Source organism: Mus caroli, unplaced genomic scaffold, assembly GCF_978045245.1.
Source record: "Mus caroli unplaced genomic scaffold, Mus_caroli_1 scaffold_12, whole genome shotgun sequence".
In the NCBI taxonomy this organism is placed as follows: domain Eukaryota; kingdom Metazoa; phylum Chordata; class Mammalia; order Rodentia; family Muridae; genus Mus; species Mus caroli.
Window position 1 is genome coordinate 117144112 of NW_028227267.1, and position 26665 is coordinate 117170776.

Genomic DNA, 26665 nt, shown 5'->3' on the forward strand with positions numbered 1-26665 from the left:
ACACCTTTCAGTCACTAGGAGCACCTATCCACACAAGTCAAGCGTGAGCATGCACACACACACACACACACACATGCTCATACACACACAAACAGAAACACAAATGCATACACACAAACACACACATGTACACATATACACTCAAATATATAAATACATCTTCAAGGGGTGGTATACCAAAAACAACCTGTAAAATGTGTTTGTTTACTGACTTTTATTTGAGTTGGAGAACTGTAAAACATACTTTTGATTGAAATATGGATTAGTAGTAAATAAAATTTAGAAGTTATTTGTGGTCTTGAAATGGAACCCAGGACCTCACACAGGCCAGGCAATTTTCTACCACTCACAACTTACTTATTTTATTTATATGTTTATTTATTTACTCATTAATTAACTAATTAATTAATTTATTTATTAATAATAGGTGTCTCTATGCAGCCCAACTTGGCCTGGAATTTACCATGTACTCCAGGTTAGACTTGAACTCAGAGATTTATCAGCATCTGCCTTAAATTAAAGGTGCTGGGATTAGAGGCATGTACCACTATGCCCAGGTTCTACCACTGACTTTTAAAAAGAAAAGCTCTCTCTCTCTCTCTCTCTCTCTCTCTCTCTCTCTCTCTCTCTCTCTCTCTCTCTCTCTCTCTCTCTCTCCATATGTGTGTGTGTGTGTGTATCTTGTCCTTAAATACTGTTGCAAAAACTAAATACATTGACATAGGAAGAGACAGATAAAGACAAGAACAAGACACTAGGACATTAATCACTGTGACATGTATGTTTAAGGTACAACATCCATTTTCTGATTTTCTTTAACTGTGGTTTTGAACATTTCTGTGAGACACTCATACAATCAAAATGGGAGAGTTATTGTATAAAGAAACCCAGCATTCAGAGTTTCTTTATTCTTGGGTTTCTCAGGTGCATCCAGACTTGAGTGCCACGCCACTCCCCTCATGGCTGAGCATGCATGTCACTTTCCTTGTGATACACACAGCTTGATCCCTTTCTTTTGTTCTTATCTACTCTCTGCTGGTGGAGGTCTGTAAGAAGTTAGGTCTTGATGGTCCTACTGTAGCCCGTATCATTATCTGTCCTTTTGCAGGGGAGGGGATTCAGTTCAAAATGCAACCTCTAGCCCAATTAGTCCAGAACCTGATACTTTGGAAAATAAAACCAACTTTTTGAATTCAATTTTGCGTGGACCTTTGTGATTATGCTCAATAAGCAGGGCCTTGGAGGGCAGACTGTCATCAGTGTTTGCTTGTCCCCGCGGGATACAGGTCAGCTAACAGAGTGACAAAAAGCTGAATCAAGCGAGGTGTTCAGGGATAATGGAAAATCATGCATGCCCTAGAGCTAGGGTCAATTATCCAGGGTAATAAAAATGTTAAAAATTGGAGGAAGTGGGATTAAGTGTTGGAGTCAGGTCCCTGAAATAACAAAATAAGGCCAAACATACAGTCAGCCAATCTGTGCCAGGAAGGAAAAAAAAAATGTTTATATCCCTGTACTTTGGTGGGGAGAGAAGAGGGCCAAAGAAATTCTCTATACATTTTCATAATAGGTGTGTGTGTGTGTGTGTGTGTGTGTGTGTGTGTGTGTGTGTGTGTGCAAGCTCCTGTCACATGACCACACTCCCTACATGGAAACATGAACTATGGTCACATAGATCAGAAAAGAGTTCTCCATACTAATGATCTAGCGGCCCCGAGAGTTAGCTAGTAAGTTTTCCTTCCTGGACGTTCCTTCCTACAAACGGTAATCCATTTCTGGTCCACCCTGAGGAGGTGGTGTGCACCCATTTTCCACGATGAATAATCAATAAAAAGCTTGTAAACAAGGACTGTCTCTTTCATCAAGAATCACCATGGGGAGCATGGAGACTGCCTTCATCTACAGAGCTGCATCTGAGTCTCCCTCAGAAGGCCCCTCTCCTCTCTCAGAGAACCACTGCTAAGGTAAGAAAAATCACTTATGATCTAAGCCAAATTTTCCATCCCGCTGGTCCCAGCCTCCTCAGCTCTTGGACCCAACTCCATTCCCAACTCCCAGAGACCCAGTGGCGCCTGGATGTCCAAGAGTTTGAGAGCCCCCAGGCTCCGATTCCTCATGGCAGGTCCGTGGACCCCCCCCGCACCCCCCCCCCGTTCCAACTCCTCTGTGCAGTTTCCATCAGCGACTGGACGCCGGGGAGTCAGAGAAGCCCAGCTTTGGTCTCCCACATCTTAGGTTGCATTTTCCCAGGTCCTCAGTAGTGTCCTGGCTCTTTGCTAGTACTTGACAGCGGGCATAGGGTAAATGCAGTCTAGCATCTCCGAATTCTGTCTGCCCAGAGGCAGGGCGAAATGCAGAACCACAGAATCTGATAATCGCTTTCCTATGAAGAAGCCCTGTGCCTCAACCATTATTCAACGTCTAATTTTTCAAGCTTCCTTTTGCTCTAGAACCATTATTTTCAATATACTAATGTATAAGACGCATTTTTATGGGAACAAATGATCAGTTCAGAGAGTAATTGTATGTAAGTTTATTAGTCATAGCAACACATTCTTTAAGGTTTAAAAGATCTAGACCATGCATTTCCTCAAATATTTATATTAACTGACTTATATTTACTGCTAATTAAGCACGACATAGCCCAAGAATAACTTTAGCAATTTCTACAGTTATAATTTTTTTTTATTATTGTACTAAAGGATTACAATACCTAAAGAGAATAAATGTTTCCTGGAGAACTATCCCATGGAAATCAAAACAATGTTAGATTTGACTTAGCACCTAATATATATATATATATATATATATATATATATATATATATATAATACTTACGAGTAGTTCTATTTCACCAATTTCCTTCCCCAGGAAATGTTGACAATTACCAATAAAACTTAATATGATTTATAAATTAAGTAATTGTTAAGATGGCCTACGACACTGAAAACTCAGGCCAGAGGGCCACCTTGCTGTGGTTCGTCAGTTCTGGAGTCAGGGTTTCTATTTGTGTTAGAGCTCACTAAGTAGGCTAGGCTGGCTGGCCCTCACCCTCCAGGGACCTGCCTGTTCCTGCCGGCCCAGAGCTGGGCTTCCAAGTGCATGTCTTTGCATCAGGCTTTTGTGTGGGCGTTCTAAGGACCAGACCCAAGCCTTCGTGCTTGTATAGCAGGCATTTTGCTGACTGGGCCATTTCCACAGTCTTTCTTCTGACTAAAAAACTAATGTCTTCCTTCAGTCTAGAGAACTAGCCAGAACTGAAAGGACAACTCAGACCAATAAAGGAAGATAAAGATAATGAGTTGTAAAAACATTAAAAAGCACAAGATGCCCTTGGATAATCTAGGATTCCAGTGAACACAAGCCCCAAAGTCTGAAAGCACAGGAAACTAGGCATGAAAGAATACTCTTCTTTTTTTTCCCTGTATGATAATTTACTAATCTAAGGAAACAAAACCTTCCCATAGAGTAAGAAATAAATCCAGTTACAAATGCACTAGCAGGTCTGTGTGAAGGCTCTGGCGGAGTAACTGAGAACAGCCAGTTATTTACAAGATACACAAGCAGGAAGGGTGAGCCTAGCCCAGCAAGGGCCTCAGAAGGCAAAAGTGTTCTCTCCACTGTAGGCCACATACAAGAATCCATCTTCCTCTTTTTCCTTCTTGTAAAGCTGTCCCATAGTTAGGCTGGACTGTGGGACTGTCCTGTCCACAATCAGGAAGATGGTCTTCTCGGAGGGAAGCTGGATGCCTTTCCTGATCATCGCAGGAACTGAGCCACGGTGATGTCAGATGGAACCAAGTACTTCCTCTTGTCAGTGTCAACAATCTGAGAGCCAGAGACTTTTTCCACGATCACCAGGTTGGAATACTTTGCTTAGATCTTCGCAGATTCCATGCATCTGTGTTCCAGGGAGTTATCCTCACTAAATATCCACTTACTGGTAGCAGAAAGCGGTATATCCGGCTCAGCCACATACTTCTGTGTCTTGACTTTTGCTTGGTTCTGGTTTGTTTGAGCCTTCCCATCTTGGCATTAAAGCAGTAGGAGGTCCGGGCTTTGGTGTACAAACACTAGTTTATGTGTGGAGGCAATTAGTTGGTGGTAACAGAAATTCTCTGAGTTCCATAGTTTCTAATCTTTCTATATACTTTATTGATACTTGTGTAGCCCATTCTCTACCCAAATATATCAAAAAACATATTGCAAAGATCTCATAAGGGCCCTTACTCATGGCTTTGGTTCATAATGACCTGAATACTCTGTAGTTACTGGGGGCTCAACTGAGAGGGTATTAAGGATTTCTTGGAAGTTATATACAAATTATCAGGGCATGTTAATTGATTGATTGATGGATGGAAGGATAGACTGATTGATATTTGATAAGTATGTATGTGTGAATGATGCGTGGCTGTTTGTGTCAGGGTCTGATACATGTCACAGTGAACATGTAGAGCTCAAAGGACAGCCTTAAGCATTGGTCCTTCCCTTTTATCTCCTTGGAAAGAAGGTCTCTTTGAGGCTAGTCACTGTGTAGAGTTGGCCAGTTAGCATTCGAGCCTTTAAGGATTCTATCTCCATATCTATCTCACCACAGAGGCACTGGGATTGCAGATAGTTGCTACCACACACAATTTATGTGGGCTCTGAAGAGTCTATCTCAGACTCTCACATTTGCATGTCAAGAGCTTTACCACTGAGCCATCTCTCTGGCCTTGACGAAAATGGCATTACTCAAGGGTTGTTTGAGCAACTGTCTTTCTTTCCTTGTTCAAGGTCCCCACTGGCTTTGCATCTCACTACAGAGCAGAATGCCTGCTGGAAGTTATTGCTGACCACGACATATAACAACAAGTTGCCAAAGGTGTTGAGGGCAGCTAATGGTCTAGAAACAATGTAAGCTTCATGGATGTGACTCTCAATGGAGCAGCTGATTGAAAGCAGGCGAGATTCGATCCGAATGACCCTCAAGATGTGGAAGGGTAAGAAACATATATAGAACACAAGGAGAAGCAGAATAGTCAGCCTCCGAGCCTTCTGCTTAAAGCAGCTGTGGGTCCGAGGACCGTGAGTCAGGGTACTGATAATTGTCGTGTAGCAAAGTGTCACTATCACCAATGGCAGGCAGAAAGTGGTGGCTGTCAAAATGAGATTGTACCACTTGATAGTAGTGAGGTCATCTGAACTGGTGAGGTCAAGGCAAGCAGACCTATTGGTCCGGGTGGTTGATGTGATCAGGAAAGTCATGGGCATGACAGCTACCAAAGAAATGACCCACACCCCAGCACAAGCTACCACTGCCCAGCGAGTTTTCTGAATAGAAAAGCAGCTCATCGGGTGAATTATCACAACGTAACGGAAGAGACTGAAGCAGGTGAGGAAGAGAATGCTGCTGTAGAGGTTGAAGTGGAAGCCGAAGCGGATGAACTTGCACATGAAATCTCCAAAGATCCAGTTTTCACCACTGGCATAGTAATGGATGAGGAATGGGAGGCTGGTCAGATACAGCAAGTCCGTCAAGGCCAGGTTCAGCATGATGACTGTACTGCCCCTCCACGGCCGCATCTTGAAAATGTAGATGGAGATGGCCACTGTGTTCCCCGGGAAGCCCACGAGGAAGATGATGCTATAGATGACGGGAAGGTACTGCATCTTGAATGAGATTTGCTCGTCAGTGCAGTTTCCCAAAGCAGTTGTGTAATCCAGGAAATCCGAATCATTGGCTGGACTGTCCAGTGGCTCAATCATGGCTCCTTTCTTTCATCTTGCAAGGAAAGGGAAGGGTTTGGTTTGGCCATGTGAGTCCAGTGAAAATGAACTAGCTGAAAGAAAGCAGAAAGCATTCATGAAAACAACGATCAACTCGTAGGCATAGCTCTGACACCCTACTATGTCTCTCTTTCTTTCTCTTTAATCTCCAAAGAGAATCTGTGGAGAAAAGACTGAGTCCCATGAAGGTACTAGCAGCTCCAAGCCAATGAGATAGCCTGACCACAAAGGCTAGGTTGATGATATCTGAGGCAAGGTTGATGATATCCGAGGAAGGACACTCAAGGTTAACCTCTAACTTCCACAGGCACACCGGTGAATGAATGCACACACGCACACGCATTTACACACAAATGTAGAATCACAAAAATGAATCTGTCATGAATTGCAACACTGTAGAATGTGGGGTTGACTCAAAGTCAAATTCCAGCTCTCCCAATCTGTTTTAATTTCTTCAAAGAAATGTTCCTGTCGGTTTATGGGTGAGTTCCTCGGTGTAATGTGATAGTTAAGAGCCTGAACTCTAAAATCATATTCATGATGTCACCTTAACCATTTTGTCACTGTGAGCTCCTAGGAAGGTTTCCTCAGCTCTCTAGGCCTGGGTTGGATACCATTTTAATTTCATTGTTCTGGATTCTCTGGCTTTCCTTTGAAAAGTTTGACAGCAAATTAAGTGTGGCCTTATGACTATTAAAAAAAAAAGAAAGTAATTATTTATGATTTTATTCTTTGAAAGTAAATGTCTTAGATGTAAAATATACCCACTTGTACATTTGTAGGGTACTCACTGTATACTAATTCAGCAGTTTTCCATTTCCACAAGATGAATACACACAAATGTATTATTATACACTATCAAAGTCTGATGCAGGAAATGGACACAGAAAATATAACTTTATCACAGGTAAACAAGCACATATTGTTTCAACAACAAGAAAAACAGCTGGTATATATTCAGCAACATATCAATAACACTAAATGGTTGTTAACCTGTAAATAATTTGGTAGACCAGAGTTCAAGACTACTGAGATCACAAAGAAAGAGAAAGAAGTCCAGAAAAGTCGCCAATGTAGGAACATTTTGTCTGAACCCCAGCAAGAAGGACAATTTTTCCCTAATTAAATGTCTCAGTTGGGAATTCTTCTTCCATGACAGATTACCATGACCAGGGCAAGTCATAACCATGTGCTTGTAACTTGGTGCTTATCATTTCAAAGGAGCAGTGAAGACTTAGAGTCTTGGAATATCTAAGAAAATTGGGGCACAATCCAATAGATAACCTTCTTCCCCAGCCTCCGCATAAGCTCCTGCTTCCAGGATCCTGCCCAGGTTGAGTTTCTGCCTTGGCTTCTTTCAATGGACTGGGATTCAGCATCTATAAGCCAAATGGACCCATTCCTCCTTGTTGTTTTTGTTCATAATGTATTATTATTAAAAAAAGAAGAAGTCTTAACTAAGACAGGCTGCTATGTTAGGGGGCACTAGATGATTCTATGTTAGGGGAGTGTGTGTGTGTGTGTGTGTGTGTGTGTGTGTGTGTATTTATGGCTAATGATTGGATGGATGGCTTGACAGTTAATAGTGCTCTGTTTCTTTTGAAGAGGACCTGAGTTGGGTTTCCAGAACCCATATGGGGGGCTCATAGCTGCTTGTAACTCCAGTTCCAGAGGAATACAACACACACACACACACGATTTAGAAATAAAATAAGTCTTTTTTTAAAAAAGGAATGACAGATAAGAAAATAATTATGGGTGCAGCACTGATAGCAGCAGCAGCAGCAGCTAACGTGGTGCTGAGGTGGCCTATCATTTTACAGATTAGAAGTTGAGACATAGAGGAGACAGTTATGTGTCAAGGTCACCGCTAATTGATGGTGAGCCAGGATCTATACTGAGACAGATTAGTTACAGGCCCTGGCTGTCTCACAGCCAGTAGGCAAGAGGAAATTCTCAAATGCCATGGAACAAAGATAAGGCAGGTGTTGTCCCAGAAGAGCTTGGGAATCCAAACAATAAAATTGTGTGACATAGAGCTAAATATGAATAACTGGGATACCTATTTCTCTAGGCCAAGTCTTAGTAGGGTGCCTGGCTCCTGGCAACATGGTGACTCTGAGTGTTGACATATCATGTTGACACGATGACAGCAATTGACATCACTGTTATCTGTCTGACACTGAATCTAGTCCATCAACCATTTCCTCATACAACTGTACAAGTGTACTGAGACGAGCCAGCTTAACCAGAGCAGGAATCCGCAGAGTTCTCCCTTGTTATCTGGCCTCAATCTCACTCTCGCAGACCTCACTTGGTCCAGAGGAGAGCAGAGGACAGAACAAGAAGCACTTTTAGGTTCATTAATTCCACTTTATGTTCTGCTGGAGCAAGACTAGTCCAGAGACAGGGGACTTGCCTCTGGTTGGTGCTAGGACCCAGAAAAGAAGCTGGTGTCTCTGAGGCCCCGTACTGCCAGTGGAAAAGGAAGGCTTCTCCTGGGATGGGGAACGCAATATAAATGAAGTATTCACAGAGCCAGTCCCACAGTATCTGATGCTACAGAGTGACAAGAGTGTTGGGGCTAGAAAGTCAGGCACTGGAGTGGAAATTCCTCCTCCTCCATCCATGTCCTGTGTGGGTCTGTGTTCAAAGAGCAGGCAGTTACTGAAACCTGGGAGGAATTGATCCTATCTTGGAGTCCCTCAAGTCTCTCCCTGCAGAGTTCTTGTCAAACGGCCACCAACCTGCTCACGCTATTTCTAGAGCAAATATGTAAAGATAGTTTTTGTAGCACCCAAAGGATTTTCCAGGATATTTCATTCTCAATGCAATTTGGCTCCAAAGAGGAAAGAGGGAAGGGAGTAAGTATGTGAGTATATATATATATATATATATATATATATATATATATATATATATATATATATATATAGAGAGAGAGAGAGAGAGAGAGAGAGAGAGAGAGAGAGAGAGAGAGAGAGAAAGTTGGTGGAGGGAGAAGTAAGAGGAGAGAGAGAAGGAGAAGGACTTAGAAGGGAAATTTCTAGTCATTAACATGTTAATTCTTTGAACCCAGAACACAAGTCACTTCATTTGTGCCCAACAGGGAGCTATCCAGAGGGATTCAACAAATATTTTTGACAATGTTAAAGAGCGATCAGCAATATCAGCAAAACTCATAAACGCTGAAGATGAGAGGAGGCAATGACTGTTGCTTAAAAAATAGAATTTGGCTCTTTAATAACTTAAAGTAAGAAAAGAATTACAACCTCCTATCTTTGCCAAATAACCCCCAGGTGATGTTATGAGAACATTTTTAACAACAATCATATCAGAGAAAGGCAAGCTGTAGGTAGATACAACCACCCTCGTGTTTTGCAAAACAACTCAACTTGGAATTTAAGGGAGGCTGATTTAATTGTAAGAGAATGGGGGTTGCCTTCTAAACTGAAACCCTTCCATAAAACCTCACCAAAATTATGACCTGAGTTTGCAAAACATGTGTTACATGTAAACAGCACACAGAAACCAGTCCGGGCAGTGAGCAGGGTAAAGGTCGAAGTTTCTTTTTTTTTCCCCCTAAGCCCAGGATCCTGCACATTCCTCTACTGAAATCTAAGGCATCCGGTGGTCCATACCCAGGCATTAAACTTGGGAGATTTAGAAAATAAGATGGCAGCACAGCAGATGTAGGCACTGTCTTATGTCATCATGGTGGTCCCCAAACTTGAGTAGGCTGTTGGACACCTAGAACTAATGGGCTCTTTATTATCAGGAAATATTGGGGCTGTGAATGTCAACACTGTGAATTCTGTCATGCATGGATAGGTGGGAGTGAATGAAAGCAAACACCCAATACCTGTCACAATTTTACATAGAAAAAACATATTTCTGGCATCTGTTTTCCTCTGAGATTAAGATGATACTTTACTATTTGAGGGTGGCTGGAAAGAACATTTTAGAAAGACATAGCTGAGAAACCACTGTTCTCCTGCCCCACCCCTGATCCGACAGTTGAGGATTCTGAGATTCTGTAGATAAGAAAGTTTGCCTCTTTACCCGCACGCACAGTGTCTATCTCTGTGCTGTTACTGAGATCACTTCTGACAAGTGATTCTCCCAGGGTAAATACTAACTCCTCCTCCAACCATCTCTTTCAGCTCCCCTCTGAGTCCCCTCTCACCCTAAGCATTTCTGGTGTTGCTCCAATGTCAGGTGCAGAGCTGTCTCTTCTTTGTGGAGATCTGCCTGGGGACCAGGCAGGTGAATACCTGGACCATGGGACTTCCTCCACCAGCCTCAGAAACTCTGCTGCTGGGCTCACTGTTGGTGACCAAAAAGAATACACAGAAATGTCATTCACGAGATCAAACAAACAAACAAACAAACAAACAAACAAACATGCCTCTTGGTTTTCCCCTCTACATATTTGTAAACTGATGAAAAGAACAAGTTTAATCCCCCCAAAATGTGTGGCATGGAGTTTTCATCCTTAAGTTCAGAAGGAAGCCCTCTCCTTAACCCTTCTAGATGTTTCTATTTTCTTCCTACAGTTCCCACATTCAAATTAAAGTGTGGAACCATGCAGCACCATGCAGCACCATGCAGCACCAAGCTTTGGAGTGCACCCTGGAGGGTGGTTATGGTTGAGAATGGAATAAGAACTTCCCCATGGTCCCCAAAAGATTCCATACTTCCTAGTGATCTTGTTCAGGGTGACAGGCAGTCCTCATCTGCCTCAAGCTTCTCACAGATAAATCTCCAAGTCTTAGGTTTTTGGTCTGCTTTTTATCCCCTCCTGGTCCCCTGCCTCCAGAACCTTCATGACGGTTCCTGTGAAAGAAGGGACGTGGCTCTCTTTACCCCTTGTCTATAGTATATATGAATCCAGGTCAAAGAAGAGTTATGACCTGGTACTTTCATTTCAGGTTATGCACCCTTCATATACTCCATGAGAGTTGGGGTTTGAAGAGATATTTGTACACCTGTGTTCACGGCAGCAAGATAGACAATGGCCAAGAAGCTGAAGCCATCCAAATGACTACCAGCAGATGATGCATAAGCAGTACATGCTGTGGCTGTGTAGACAATGGTGTGTATGTTGTCCTTAAAAACCGAAGAACTGACATATAACAACATGGAAGAAAATAAGCTACTTAAGAAAGGACAGATACTGTGTAGTTCTGCTGTTCTAAATCCTGTAGAGTTCACACACATAGAGTAAGAGTCAAGAGGCAGTTTCCTGTGGCGGGGAGGCGGGGGGGGGGGGGGGAGGGGCGATAGGGGGTTCTCAATGGATTAGAAGGATGGAGTTTGGATGTTTCAAGATAAAAGAGCTCTGGTAATGGGAGGGGCAGTAGCCACAGCAAGGCAGATTCACTTAGTATCTTTTTCAGAGAGTTGAGATTAAATTTTATGTTACATGTATTTTATCATAATTTTAAAAAATTAAAGCTCACTGTTTATATATCACTTAAGAAAGGATATTGAAAATTAGAGCAGTCCAATATGCAGGCTCATCTGAAGCCAACGCACCAAGCCCCTGTTCTTATGATACAGCCGTTCTGGTTGCACCCGGACTGTCGTAATGGAACTATTGCTCCATCAAACAACAAAGCACTGCAATCCAATCTAAACCAGTCCAATCAACAAGACAATCGCTGTAAACGAATTGTCAGGGATATTAAAAAGAAAAAAAAACTTTCAATGTTTATAAAAATTACTTCTTACTGTAACTCAAAATTCCAAAACCATTATATTGCTTTGCAAGGACAAAGAATTAATCAGTACAAATTAAAGGAGAAAATATAATTTCTATATCTTAAAAACAAAACAACACTTTGCAAAATAATTACACTCTTTTAGACCAGATATGCAGCTTAAGATTGGAGGATCAACGTGAAGGATTTATGTGAGGGTAGAAGACAGCTCCTACTTAAGATTGGTCTCTTGCTCTGATTTGGAGAGCACTCTTTTCTTTAAAATGAACCCCCAGTGGCACAAGATTCTTGCACTTACAGTCACAGCCCCGTAGAAGACCAGGTGTCACCTGCCATGTGCTGAAATTGCTCCTTTGAAGTAGGTCACAGGCTTATCTCCATGATGATCAATAGGCTCCAACCTCTCTAATTAGAGAGCAAGGGCATCTTGGTGTCCTCTGTTCCCCGAAGTCTGCAGAAAAGGCAAAGTTAAGTAGCCTTCTCTCAAGGGTCATTAATTATCAATCTGGGCTCAGGATGGAAAGAACGGGAGACTAAACCATGAGAAATAGCCTTAGATTTTATTCTGAGTTTTATGGAGACAGAAAGAGATGGCAGGTCTACATGTAGGCCAGTCTGCTTCTCTCTCCTCTGTCTATTTGTACCCAAATTTTATATGACCTTTAAACCTATCTCCATTGTTCCAACTGTGCCTGGCCATTTGTGCTCTTGCTTTTTTGGTAGCTTTTGCTGTGTTTGATGTGCTGGTGAAGAAATAGTCTCCGGAGATTATTCTTCATGGTCTAGAGAAAATAATTGTCATTTATTAATATCTTTCTGGTGGATGCTATGAGAAAATGTACTGATAGGATAAATTAAGGTGGTTTTTTTTTCAGCATAACAGGGAATAAATTCCTCCTTGTAATGGATTCCAAGTTCCTGTGGTAGTTCTCTGGTGAGGAGGAGACGCTGAACATAAGGCCTGAGCTTTTGTTGAAAACCAGTTGAGCTACTGGAAGAGAAGGTACTATGGTCAGACATCTTTGAATTCATCCAAGAAACTAATGGATGGGCAAATCATGGTGTACATTAGTCACTTTTAGTTTGCTGAGATGAAGCAATATGCCCAATGCAATGTACCAGAAGATGGCTTTATCTGGGGCTTATGATTTCAGAGGGCTAGAGTCTATAAAGGCAGAGCAGAGGAGGCAGGAGGAAGGCTGCAACAGCTGGCGTTCAGGAACCACAAACAGGAGGGAAAGACACACTGGGGATGGCTTCAATTCTCAAGTCCACCCACTGTGATATATTTCTTCTAGCAAAACCATGCCTGAGATCTATGGGGGCTGTATCACTTAAACCACTACACACTCTGAGGACAATTCCAAAGTGAGAGGATCCTAGATGTCAGCTTCTAACAAAATCTTAAAGATTTGTCTTCCAAGAAAGTGAGTATGCTGTTGCTATGCATGATGAATCACTTCTTATGACTTCGTCAGCTTCGTTTGTGTATATGTAAACACTTCTAAACTGATGTGTCTTTGTGGATCGTTCTTAATTACAAAAAAAAAGGGATTCATATAGACAGCTTAGAATCTACTGGGGAAGAACTCTATTAGTTGATCCATCCCTGAAAGAAGGAGAGAGGAAAGAGAAAAGAAAAAGGAATACACACTAGAGATATGGAGAGCTGCAATGTAGCCATGGCCTCTCAAGACCTCTATTCAAGGACACTTCTGCACACATCACCCAGTTGCAGCAGCTCTTCGTAATCATGAGATTCCACAGCTCCTTAATACCCCTAAGGCCAGAACCATGCAGACAGCAAGGCCAAGTTCAGTGGCTCACTTGGGATGGAGCCTGGGCTCCTTGAATCACTTTTACATCACCTTAGATTTTTTGTGGCTTTTTAGGGGACAGAAAATCCCTTAGACCTCTCCATTCCCCAAGCACAGAAAGAGAAAGTTAGCAAGGGAATAGAGCCCTTTGCTTTTTCTCACACCAGACTTTCTGTTCAGAAGATCCTTCCCACCCTCTCTTCCTCATGAGCCCTATGATTTCCTCAGACTTAATAAAATACTGTTTTCCTAGAAATCCTTTTACCTCTTCCAAATATTAAATTTCCTTGAATTTTGCACCATAAAATATAGCATTTATTGAAGCTTGAGCTGTTGATTTTAAACACAAAAATAGTTTTCTGAACTCGAGACTTGCCCAGTCAAGAAGATTGAAAAGGCCGTTCGTTTATAGTCTCTTCCGTGGATTTTACACAGCGCCTTAAATAGGTATAACCTGAGGTGCACAGCTCTGTCCTCCATCTCTGTGAGTTCTGATGCTCATGCTTGCAAAAGACTGTCACAGAGGGCCTGCTGGATTGTTGATGCTCCCTTGTAGAAGTAAGAGTCACTGGACTCACACCTGAGTATCCAGCTACTCCTCTCAGTCATTCCTATGTGATTTTGCTTAAATTGCACATGACCTCCAGGTCTCTAGGCTGGAGAAGACTGAAGGACGTGAAGCTCCAGTGCCCAGATGTGAGGAAGCCATCATAAGTGCTGGGTGCAGACTTTCCAGTGTGTCTGTTTTGTGGTCACCCGTGCTCTGTAAGTAAATCTAATAAGCTCATTTGTTCCCCAGCAGGAACTTTCGTTGAAATCAAACTTTAGATTTTTTTTTTTTATTATTGAGACCTAAAGAGTATAGACATTGCCCAAAGAGAAAATTTTTACAACAACATACAATAAAAATCAACCTTCATTATTAGAAAATGACTAGAACTTAGAATCTTATTCTTTCTTTGTCTTTAACACAAAACTCTTCAGATATTAGTTTTTGATTGACATCAAACAGCTTCCCCCTCCCTACACCAATAAATGACCAGACGAAGAAGAATACACAGAAAGAATTCAGAGAAACTTAATGTGGCTTAATAATTGCAATTTTAAAAATGATTACTTTGTTAAGTAAAAGAAATTTATCACAATAAAAATTAAATTGTGTAATGGAGAGCTACCTCAGGAGTAAAGTAGGGCAACTTCCTAGGAAGTTCTAGGCCCTTGGTTCAAGAATGAGAAGGTAAGAAAAGGCAGAAGGGGAAGGAGGAGGAAGAGAAAGAGGAGGAAGAGGAAAGGAGACAGCAAGGATGACAGGTGGAAGGGATGGAGGAAGGCAGGAGGGAAGAAAAGTTAAACTAACATGTTCTATTCAGGAGATTAAGAAATCTTTAGGGACCTTGAAACCATTCACTCATGTGGTATAAGCCAATGCCAGTCTCTTAAGTGAGTTGAAGGGTAACATGGGAAACTACAGTTTGTTGGGAAAGATGAAATAAGTAAAAATGTTGCTTTGTGACTGACATGTTTCTAAGAAAAAAAAAAGCTAATTTTTTCTTTCCTCTAAACAGAAGAAACTTCATCATAATTCTACATAGAGGGTGATCAATAAGCCAGTGGAGGCAGAAAGCCTGAAACCAGCCAGATAAAAGATACAGGGTAGGAAACATCAAGAAGAAACGCTTGTGTTCAAACCTGCTTCAAACCTTTACAGGCTCCACAACATCCTCCACTAGCTCACACAGTGAGAGTGAAATATGAACTGCTTCAAACAACAAGACAAGCTCACACTCATGAAACATGGTCCAGAACAAGAGGCAGAAGGGAGGACTCCCTCCCTTTGAGACAGGAGAGTAGAGTGGGAAGGTCTGTAAGTACAGGTGGCTGTGCTATCTGCTCCCAACCCAGAAGCTTTACCCTCACAAAATATCAAAATTAGACCTAGGTGGGAAGCTTTGGACAATATCAAATGCTTCCTTCCCTGCAGAACCCATTAATCAGAACTTTTGAAGGTGGGCATAGTCTTAATATTTGTTATCAGTCAACCAGCTATCACAACTGACAGGACAAATTGAAAAAAACATGATGTAGTGGACTACAGATCATAAAGACATAGACATTTTAAAGACTGCTGATGCCAAACACTGACAAATGTTAAAAACATCATGTGGAGCATAAAAAAAAAAACAGAAGCAAAGGAACTAAAATGGTATGTTTCCATCTTAATTTTATCATGACGCAGGGTGCTGATCTAGAAAGTTAAAAATGAGCACAGAGCTCGCTTCCAGGAGAGGATAGAAGTTGACCAGAAGGGACAAGAGAAAGCCTTCTACGTTGATATAATGTCCAATGGCCTGATTATGGTATGAATTACTCAGAAAAAAAATTACAGTTGTTAGTACTCAATGAACCAGGTGCTTGATATCTGTGTGCCTACTGTATATAATTATACAATGATTAAAAATTAATTAATTCCAAGACAGACATAAAAGGGAAGTGGATGATGTACAGGGATTCCAATAAGCTTTCCAGGTAGTTATATGAAGGCTGGAGGACTAGTAATTCTTCTGTAGGGACTGAGTGAGGCAGGCTGAGGAAGGAAACCTGTGAAAACTGAAGAAGGTTTGGAATTAGAAAGGGAGGTTAAATAGCTACAACTTTGTCTCTTGGGGCATAACTGTGGATTGCAGGCATCAGAGAACACTTTGGTGCTTGAAACAAAAGCCAATTCTTAAGGCTGTCTGCAGACCCACAGAATGGAGCCTGGAGATTTGCATATCAATGAATCCCTTTGGCTTTTCTCCTACTCTAACATTAGGGCACTTACAGAGTAAAGGGCTCACCTGAGGCTGAAACCACAGCCTGTCAGGAGAGGGTAAGGATCAATGGTAGGAGATCCACAGACTATGAGGGAAGCTGTGCTTTTGAGCAAGGAGAGAAGTTGGAAAAATCAGTCACATAATGACCAGACCAGACCAGACCAGACCAGACGGGTGTCCACATCTAGCTGAGGAGAGGATAGACAGCTGTGAAATGTAAATAGGCCAGCTTAGGAAATCAAGACAAAGCGAAGGAAGGAAGGAACTTGAGCCTCCAGTCAATCCATGGACCAATATGTGCATCTTGGGCAGCCTCCAGGGCTTTTTAAAAGATGATTTCTTTGAAATGGACCAAAAACAGATGGGAAGACTGACAATTTTTATGGGAAAAAATTACTAAAATGTTACATGTACAAGTAGAACCCAACATGCATTGGAGATGGGTCTTGAGGAAACTTTACAAAAGTGGAAGTAATTTTTAAGAGAAATCTCAGAGCCAAGTGTGGTAGCACACACCTTAATCCTAGCAACCAGGTGGCAGAGGCAGGTGGATCTCTGGGTATTTCGGGCCAGTCTGGTTGATATGCTGTGTTGTAGGACAGGCAGGGCTATATAAGCATTCCCTGTCTCAGGTAGATAGATAGATAGATAGATAGATAGATAGATAGATAGATAGATAGATAGATAGATAGATAGATAGATGATAGATAGATAGATAGATAGATAGATAGATAGATAGATAGATAGATAGATAGATAGACAGATGTCCACATCAACCTGAGGAGAGGATATACAGGTGTAATATGTAAATAGACCAGCTTGGGAAATCAAGAGGAAGAGAAGGGAGGAACTTGGAGTCTTGGGTCAATCCATGGACGAATGTATGTGTTTTGGATAGCCTCCAGTACTTTTAAAAAGATGATTATTTTGAAATATATTGGTAGATAGATGGAAGGATGGATAGATAGATAGATAGATAGATAGATAGATAGATAGATAGATAGATAGATAGATGACAAATTTATACAATACTAATTTATGCAAAAACATGAAAGCTTAAAGTCGAAAAAATGTTTTCCTCTTATGAGAGACAAGTTCTAAAGGTACACAGAGAACTTGAAGACTGATTCTTTCTCACCTCATCCTGGCTCTAAGAGCTAAAGTGTCATGAATCCTTCCACAACACATAGAGCACTAAGAGGCAGATCCTCCCACACTGACAGGAACCCAGTCTCAACCAACAGCTTGACTATAACCTGGTACGAGCCAGAGTATCAGTGAAGCCAGCATTATTCCTGAATTCACAGAGACAGCAAGAACATCAGTGTGGCTTCAAAAAGACCCTGGAAGTGATGGAGTGGAGATGGGTAACAAAGCCGCCTCAACTGTGTTTAGCAACTCATTTTCCACTAGAGTGTGTGCTGAGCATGTTATTAACTCAAATGTTGTGTCAGCAAGTTTCCACTAAGGAACAAACCATGTCCTAGGAAATAAAAAAAAAAAGGGAATTAAGATCTTCTGTCATTCTGAAGATGACTCTTCCATACTTACAGTTTTATGTGTAGACTTCCACTACTTATATTTTGAGTCATACAAATTAATTGTTGTGTTTTAGTCATCTATTCAGTTTCTTATCTTCTGGTGTTCTACTTACATTTTTTTCTACTTATTTCCTTTTTTGGATGTTTGAAGCTGTAGCACTCGCATTAGCATGAATGATCTGGATTACTTAAACCATCACCTAGTTTAAATGGGAGAGGAACAGATTCAATAGCCAATGCTAAATCTGTCTTCTACATTGGAAGCTTGGCCAACACTAGCATATCTCAGTCTTCTTTTTGCCTCTAGAATACTCTACACACACAGACATTCCCCAGTGTTGACCTGACTCCCTATTCCTTCCATTGCCAAGATACACATAGAGTAATGTGTGAAGTTTGTGAGCCACAAATGTCATTACTGACACAGCCCAGGATGGCACAGAGCTCTGCCCATCCCAGCTTCCCTAACCCCACCTGTCCTGTTGCTATAGGAGCAGACCAACAGACACACTGTGCTCTGTGTGATGCACAGCTCTTAAGATTCTCCCCTGTAGAGTAGCCAGTGTTTGCACATTCTACAGTAGCCAATACCTACCACATGAGTTTCACCTAACATTGAAATAACACTGAGAGATCCCTTCTCCATTTCTATTGCATTGAGAGCATAGCATCACAGTAGGCGGTTGAAATGTGCTTCTATGTCCTACTGAAATTCTGTCAGTCTTCTCCATCAGTGACCACAGCCAGGTCTTACCATCACCTCTAACCATCTTTGCCTGGCATCTTACATTTGGATAAAAATGGGTTTAGGGACACACAAAACCTGGTCTGCAGTTTCTTTGTTGGGGGATTTTTCAATTTCTTCCTTTTGACCTTTTGTATAGCTTTCATGATTAATTTTTTCCCAGGGCTCTGTTGACATAACAGACCACTGTACCAACCTATTAACCTTTGAAAAAAATCAAAGTTGAAATCTGACTTGAGTAAGAAACCCAAAATAGTTTTCAACTAGCCTGGAGTTTATGAACAATACATCGGCAGTCTATCACATGGGGTGTCCATCTCTGTTGGGTGTGGATGAGCAGAGGCGAGCAATTAAAACAAGAACTGGTATAACTCAACAAGGAGAGATAGCATCCTGTTCAATCCCGACACGGTTTGCCTGGACGTTCACGTGTGGAATAAAAACACAGGCAATTTAATTGCAGTCCCTATTTATTGCTTTCTCTGACTTCTCCTACAGTCCTCAAGAGTCTACCCCATTTTCTGCTTTTTATACTGGCATATGATTGTTAATTATAATTGTTAAGCTGTTTATTGCTCCTCCCTCCCTCATCGCTTCTGAATGGTATCTCACTAAATTGGATTTTTAAAAAGACATCCTTTCAAATTGCAAATCCTACTCTGATCCAGATTATGAGTTTAACTGAATCCAGACTGATAATTGAAGTCACAGTCTGTGCCTACGCGATGATTATTTAAGGCACAGTGTGTGCTCCATTTGGGTAATCTATGCTCAGAGAACACTGGCTCATGGACATAAGCCCATTTCCAAAGATGGTTTATTTCTGGCCACTCCTGACCACCCCCCCCTCACCCTTTCTCCCATGTCAGAGCAGACCCATGGCTGTGGTCTCAGAAGTCCTCCCAGCTTCTGTACCTGGCTTTTCAATCTTTATTTTTAACTAAGGGCCACCGGGTCACCAAATCTCCAAAGCATTATTCTTTGAAGAAGCAGATTCCTATTTGTCACTGTATTATGTATTTATTTGAAAAGGGCTACATTGATGCTCTGTTCCCTTGGACTTGCTTTCAAGCCTGGTTTTCTGTAGCTTCTGCAGTTCTGTCCCCGTGACTCTCACGAGGGAGGATGGCAGTGGGCATGAGAGTGTGTGGAGGTAAAAGGGAGCACGGCAAGAGTGTGCTCCTGGAAACCAACCTCCCAGAGCAATTACGATGAAAGAGCATCTCCAGGGGAGCACAGGCCTGTGATGTTGGGCACCCTGGGCTTTCGGCCACTTTCCCTTCAAAGGAGCTGAGCTCTGGACAGTGTTTTTTTCTGACACTGAACCTGGACTACACATGGTATCTTTTGGACCGGAGACTTGGGCACTTACTTAGGCCTAGTGCAGGGTCAGCAAAGTAACTGCAAAATGAAAATGTAAGCTCGTAGGTTAAAATTCAGAAGAGTATCTTCATTGAATTAAATACAAAGCTTCCCTTCTTCACAGTCTGTCTTGGCACCTATCATCATGTGCTCCCCCCCCCCCATTTTAGTTCATCTTATGCCATTCTAACAGAAAGCAAAATTAGCATTCTAAATTATTAACGTTCAATTTACTACCCAGCTTTCTACTGTGCTAAGCTGTCTTTAAATGTAAATATGAGACCATTTGTTTAACCTATAGGAAATATTCTCAAAATGGTACACGTAATGTTTCTTTTGTTCAGTGTGTGTGTGTGTGTGTGTGTTGCATCACTATGTGTTCAGATGCACATAAATGTATGGATACATGGATACATGCACAGGGAGGCCTGTCCTCGGATGTCCATCTCAGAAGTGCTGTGTACCTCCTTTGACACAGAGTCTCATCTCACTGGTTAGGCTAGATACATTGCCATTCTGGAGAGCTCCAGGGATCCACCTGTCTCTACATCCCCAACTCTGGTGCTGCAAGCATGCACCTCACCTGGGGCTCTAACTCAGACCCTTGTGTTGTCTGTCAGGCAATCATTTAACAAACAGCCACCCTGTTCCGATAATTGCAAGTCTCTCTCCAAAGCCCATGCATGTATAACGAGGGAACTATGCAAAATTAATGCTGATTTTTTTTTCATTTTCCATATTCGCATCCCCTACTAAAGCCAACTTTGACTTATAGATGAGCAAGTAGAACCTGAAAGCAACAGCAGCTATGGGTTGCTCCACCCTTCCCTTTCTTCTGTGACACCATTGTTTCTGTAAGCCAATGGCCTGGCCAGTCAGGGAGCTCACAAGACACGCTGCAGTATGAATCCTTGCTCACAAAGACCTCTTAGGATGACATTAGCTTCTTTCTTTATTCAAAGGAAGCACAGGATTACACAGGAAACATAGCTTGTGCAGACTGTCTGTGTACCTTCTTAAGTCACATATTTACCTAGGAATCTCTCTGTTCCCTTTAACTCTAAAGCACTGTGGTATCAGAATCCTTTGTTCACTGGGCACAATGAATGTTACTTGAGAACGGGGCTAGATATACACACTGAATATACCTGCTCTCTCTACTCATGTCCCACCATCCCATCATATTTAACTTACAAACCTACATTCAAAGATGACATCATGAAGAATTTCTAGGCAACAGTGTCTCAGGCAAAGAACCACTCTAAGCTTTGGGATCAGGCTGCACAGTCAGGGGGTTAGACCTGGGCTTGAGTTAAGGAATCGTGTTTGACCGACTCAAGTTCAATCTGAGTGATCAGCATTAAATCTGAGTTCAATCTGAGTGCTATCAAAAGTAAGCACATTTTTTAACCTTTTCACAAATGTCAAGTGGAAAAAGCATACATCACTGTTTCGACAATTTGTAGACCAAAAAGACATAGAAATTGGTCATCATTGAGATCGTCTGGGTAGCATCTGTCACCTTTAGCTCCTTAGGCTATAGAACCATCTGCAAAGCTCTGGCCTATTGGGATGACTGACCACTAACTTCCCGATGCACAAAAGCTTCCAATGCCTCTTACTTCAGGTTGAAACGCTGACACACTGCTGGCTGCTTCACTGTCGATCAGCACTGGGCATGGTGAATGACTGATTGGAATATGGCAAATAGACATGTACATAAAAGTTGGCTTAACCGAAATGGATGGCTCTCTTCTCATAGGGAGTTGACATAGGTAGCTATGGCCTGAGACATAAAACCGTAACAGAGTTCTTTGAAGGCAGGGTGTCAAGTGCCCCACAGGCAAAGCAGGGTTAAGTCTGTGACAAAGGTAGTTTTATAGCCCTTCCATTATACTAAGTATATAAACAAAGAGACAGAGTCTCACATGGCCCAGTCTGTCCTTGCACTGCTCTGTGTCAGCGGTGGATACGAGTTATTGGTCCTCCTTCCTCTGTCCCTGGAGTTGTAGGTATGGACCATCATACCCAGCTATGATTCGAGATTTTTAAAAACTGAATGTCTCAAACCAAAAAGACACTGTGATGTAACAGACGGTCAGTTCTCAGACACAGTAGGACAGTCACCAAGGACTCAGTATTTGCTTTGTCATTTCATAGAATGTTCTCCCTACCTATCAATAGAGACCATCAGGAGGGCTACGAACATGTTCCTCCAGGGAGCTGCATCCCATCTGCATCTTGCTCCCTGGGCACCACAGACAGCTTGGGACACAAAGCCTCACCCCTTCTTGGAAGCACAGAGTAGTAGGTCCCAAGGTGCAAGTCCTACTGACCATCCTTCTCTTTGCGATTTTGTGCAATGTCTCCAACTACATATGCATGCAGAGACCCCTGGTATCCTTGACAAGTCTCTGTGTGGCCTGTAGTTTGCAGGCAGCAGGGTACCAAAGGCTCCTTGCCTGAAGCAGGCTGAGCCCAGCAGGCAGGGCTGAGTCTATGACATTGTAGAAAGCCAGTGTCTCTGTATTCTGATGGAACAAGTTTTAAAACCACATTAAAACACAGTAGAAGGAAAGTATTTTAAGGACCATTGTAATGAGAGGTACTACCACCATGAGTCCATAACAAAGTCAGGCCTCAGGGAATCAAAGCATGCAAGGTCCCATGCCTATCTGTGACAAACTCACAACTTAGTTGTCCAGAAGTATCCGATGCATGACTTAATTTTATTTCCTATCAATACAGTATCTGTTATTAACTGCAAGTACACTTGACATTGTGATGTCGGGTCTACCCTTGTTCTCGTCTTACACGTGAGGTAATAAGGCACCTGGCACTGGCATTGAAAAGGACAGATCTAACCTATGAAAGCCGTGAAGATGGAGTCAAGAGCTCAAACTTCACCATGGCTCTGTGACTTGCCCTCCTCCTGTCACTAAATGTGTGTGTGCTCCACACGACGACAGTCAGCCTCGCTTCTGAAAAGAGCAGCGTGATTATCCTCCCAAGGCTTCTCTCTCTGACTGTCTTCCCTGTTGGTGTCCTAATCTCGAGGTAGATGAAGGGGCTGCGGTAGCCCAAGCATCAGAGCCACTCCTTACTGTGCTTCATCTCTTCAAATTCTCTGCATCTGTCAGCCTGTTCATGACGCACGGGTCTCTGTGAAGGCCTTCACATACCACTGAAGATAGAGTTCCCTGACTCCTACTGGAGATGACCTCTAAGAATGTCTCAAGACCTGTGACATAGACAACAACGACCCAGCTATTCAGGGCTGGTGCAGTCAACTCATCCCTATTTAGTAGATTATCCTATAGGGACTTGCTTTACTCAAAAGTTCTGGACCATTGAATAGATCCTGTGAAGCAGGAATTTGTGTCATGTATGAAATAGAAACAAAATCCTTTCTGACTAACAGGACTGGGACAGAGGGTAAGACAATAGAAGGGATTTGAACACAATAGTCATACAATAAGAACAAATGAGGGCTGGTGAGATGGCTCAGCGGTTAAGAGCACTGACTGCTCTTGCAAAGGTCCTGAGTTCAAATCCCAGCATCCACATGGTGGCTCACAACCATCCGTAATGAGATCTGATGCCCTCTTCTGGTGTGTCTGAAGACAGCTACAGAGTACTTACATACTAAATAAATAAATAGATCTTAAAAAAAAAAGAAACAAAGAAAGAACAAATGACCTGGGCCTAGAGAGATGGCTATGTGTGTAAAAGCACATGCTCAATCTTGAAAAAGACCCAGGTTCAGGTCCCAGTACCTATATGGTGGCTTACAACCATCTGTAACTCCAGTTCCAAGTGATTCAACAGTCTCGTCTAACCTTGAAGATTACTGTGTGGTACTACTTGCAGGCAAAACATTCAAATAGATAGATGATAGGTAGGTAGGTAGGTAGGTAGGTAGGTAGGTAGGTAGGTAGGTAGATAGATAGATAGATAGATAGATAGATAGATAGATAGATAGATAGATAGATAGATATAATAAAATAAATAAACCTCTTAAAAATAAAGAAAAATGTCAGTTGACCTAGTAAGACTTTTCTGGAGGAGGATGTGACACAACTTGATGCCTTTCAGTGACTTCTGCTAAAATCAGCACAACCTTGACACGATGCCCCATTTTAGACTTCCCTGATGACTGTCTTTATCTCAGCTCAGCCATGCTTCCGAACATGCTAAGAACTTGGGCAGCAACTTTGAAACTCCATAAAACTTCTGATATTAGAAAATGAGCCATTCTCTGCCAATGTCTTTATGAGTTTTGTAGTGAGCTTTCATTTACTATTGAGATCCTGGAGATAGGTCTAGTCAATCAGGCTCCCAGGGCTGGAAAGCAGCAGATGGCCGATCCCTGTGGCTCTTGAGCTGGCCAGTGCCACCTAATCAGGGAGCCTAAGTTTGCAGTGAGAAACATTGTCCCCCAAAAATCAATAGGAAGAGCTCTCAAGGAATTACAGCCGAGATTAACTCCTGATCTGTACACATGCATGATGCATACACATACACTGTTTTTCTTTTTGCTTTGCCTGTTCCAGTATTTAGCGCTCCCTAGCCATGCAAGGTGGGTAGTTAACGCAGGGAGTCAACATCTTTGGTGATCAAACTGCTAAGGCATCAGAAGAACCCATCAATTGCCTTGTAATTTGCACAGTACCTTGGCAGAATTCTGGCTTTTCAAGTCGCTGCTCCTCTCCTCCCGACCAACTCTTATGAGCTCTGAAGAATCACGTGCTTAAAGAAATGAGACTTCCTCCTATGCCCACAGCCTCCTAAAGACCGTTTCCTGGAGCCGTGGACTCCGTGTTAGTCTGGGTGTCTTCTAGTATGGGTCCTGGTTTATATTCAGTTTCATTATTTTCATTTTAAAACCTAGCCTATTAATGTATCCAGCATAAATTACCCCCGATGACCCTTAAACTTTGTGTGGCCAGAAAACAGTGAAAGCGTCCAACACAAACAGGTTAGAGGCAGTTAGAGGCAGCCGAAAGCACTCACATGCAGCGCCACTGCCGTCCAGGGTTTACTGTTGGGGCTGCTATGCTTGTTAGGGAACATTGTGCTATAACATTCCTTTTAACTGCGTGTTCTGTTTTCACTTTCAGGCTTGGTATGTTTCTAAGGGTGGTGAAAATATTAACTGTTTACATTCCTTTGGATTTAGGTTGGAGACTATTAAAAGTGGACTCTAATTTGAGTTTATTTATGGGGATTACCCTTTCTCATCAATGGGCATACAGTAGAGACACTGAGGGTTCTAATATGCTATATATACATTTGTTATAAACCACATATGGTAACAGTTTCTGAACATGGCCCAGAAAAGCACCAAAGTCATGGGTCTTCCTTACATTTTCTTGGGGATTTCCTAGGACTCAATCTTTTGGTGGAGGGAATTTCCTTCCCACACAAACAGGTTAGAGGCAGTCTAAAGCGCTCGCTCACGTGCAGCGCTCGCTGCCACCGTCCAGGCTTTACGACTGGAGCCTCCTGATGTTTGCTAGGGAACACTGGGCTGTAACATTTTCTTTCTCATCCCCAGATGTGGAAGGCTAGATATCCCATATTACCCTGTCAGTGGATCATCACACTCTCCCTTTGGTTTCATCTCTGTGGAAGTATGGGCATATGATGTGGCTGCATAATGTGTGCTATCTTTTCAGGGAATAGGAGTAAACAAATTATTCACATTTTCTCATTTATCTTCTGAACACCCCTGGGAGGCATTAGAGATGCATATTGTACACAGTGAAGCCCAGTGTTGAGAAAATGTGCCCAGTTGGTGACATCAGTTGTTCTATACCCGAGTGCCACACAGTCTTCCTCTGACCTCTGGAAACCGCACAACTGTGACTCCTCTGCCTGCAGAAAGGCACCCTCTGCACTCTCTTTTGCCTTTCTGGTATTTAGTCATCTGTGACATTGTCAACAATTCCAACCATGACATTCTCTCCACCAAATGATTGAGTCCTAGGAAGTTCCCAAGAAAATGTAAGGAAGACCCTTTTCTGGGCTATGTTCAGAAAATGTTACCTTATGTGGTTTATAACAAATGTATATATAGCATATTAGAATCCTTGACATCTCTGGTGTATGCCCATTGTTAAAGAGAATTCTATCAATTATCTACTAATAATTTATATAGTATCTCCATGTGCCACATTTCTTTAAATTAATTATATCATAGTAAAGAAAATTTTAGAGGCAAACAAAGAAACACTGGGTAGTGCACAGGATGGTAGCCTGGGAATTCACACCTGTGTGCCCGAGATAAACATCTGAGCTGTGTCATGGGAGGAAGCACACTGGCAAATGACATGAAGAACACTGCCCACCGTTGGTAAGTTGGAAGGTCAATGAATCAACTAAATTGTAAACGCTTCAATTTAGTTGATTCATTGACCTTCCAACTTACCAACAATTGCTCTGTTGCTGTGTACAGCTCAAGGCTGAAGAGCGCCACCACTCTCTCCTCATTCGCACCCTAAATTATTCTGAAAAGATTATTTTCTAATTTTTTCCCCCATACCTAGTATGTTCCCCATTTCATTGGTTGGCAACAGCATCCACTCAATTGGTCAAGCCCCAAACTCAGAAGTCATTTTTGTCTCCATTCTTTAAAGAACTGAGTGACAGATTCCTTGTGCACAATACTACCATTGCCAGGGCTTTCTCTCCAACACCAGTGACGTCATGACTGTGTCTGGCCAATGAAGGAGGAGCACTATGCCCTTTCCAAGTAGAGCTTTATTTCCTGAAGTGACCTTGTACATTTATCTGTCTTGTCACATGACAGCAATGTCTAAAGAGAACCTGAGAGGCTCCCGGGAGCAGAACACACAAGCCACCTGCACTGTGCACATAGATTAAAGGACACACC

At 42.2% G+C, this 26665-nt stretch overlaps 1 protein-coding gene and 1 pseudogene across 1 annotated transcript; both read right to left on the reverse strand.

Moving 5' to 3' along the window:
- Positions 1-3590: 3590 nt before the first annotated feature.
- Oxgr1 (oxoglutarate receptor 1) lies at positions 3591-24623 on the reverse strand. Its single transcript, XM_029468730.2, has 4 exons — positions 24443-24623; positions 11791-11943; positions 9956-10095; positions 3591-5822 (listed from the first exon to the last, which is right to left on the reverse strand). Exon 4 carries the CDS (start codon positions 5746-5748, stop codon positions 4735-4737), a length of 1014 nt encoding a protein of 337 aa, XP_029324590.1. The 5' UTR covers positions 5749-5822; positions 9956-10095; positions 11791-11943; positions 24443-24623; the 3' UTR covers positions 3591-4734.
- LOC110309011 (gamma-aminobutyric acid receptor-associated protein-like 2 pseudogene) lies at positions 3596-4175 on the reverse strand (annotated as a pseudogene).
- Positions 24624-26665: the final 2042 nt, after the last annotated feature.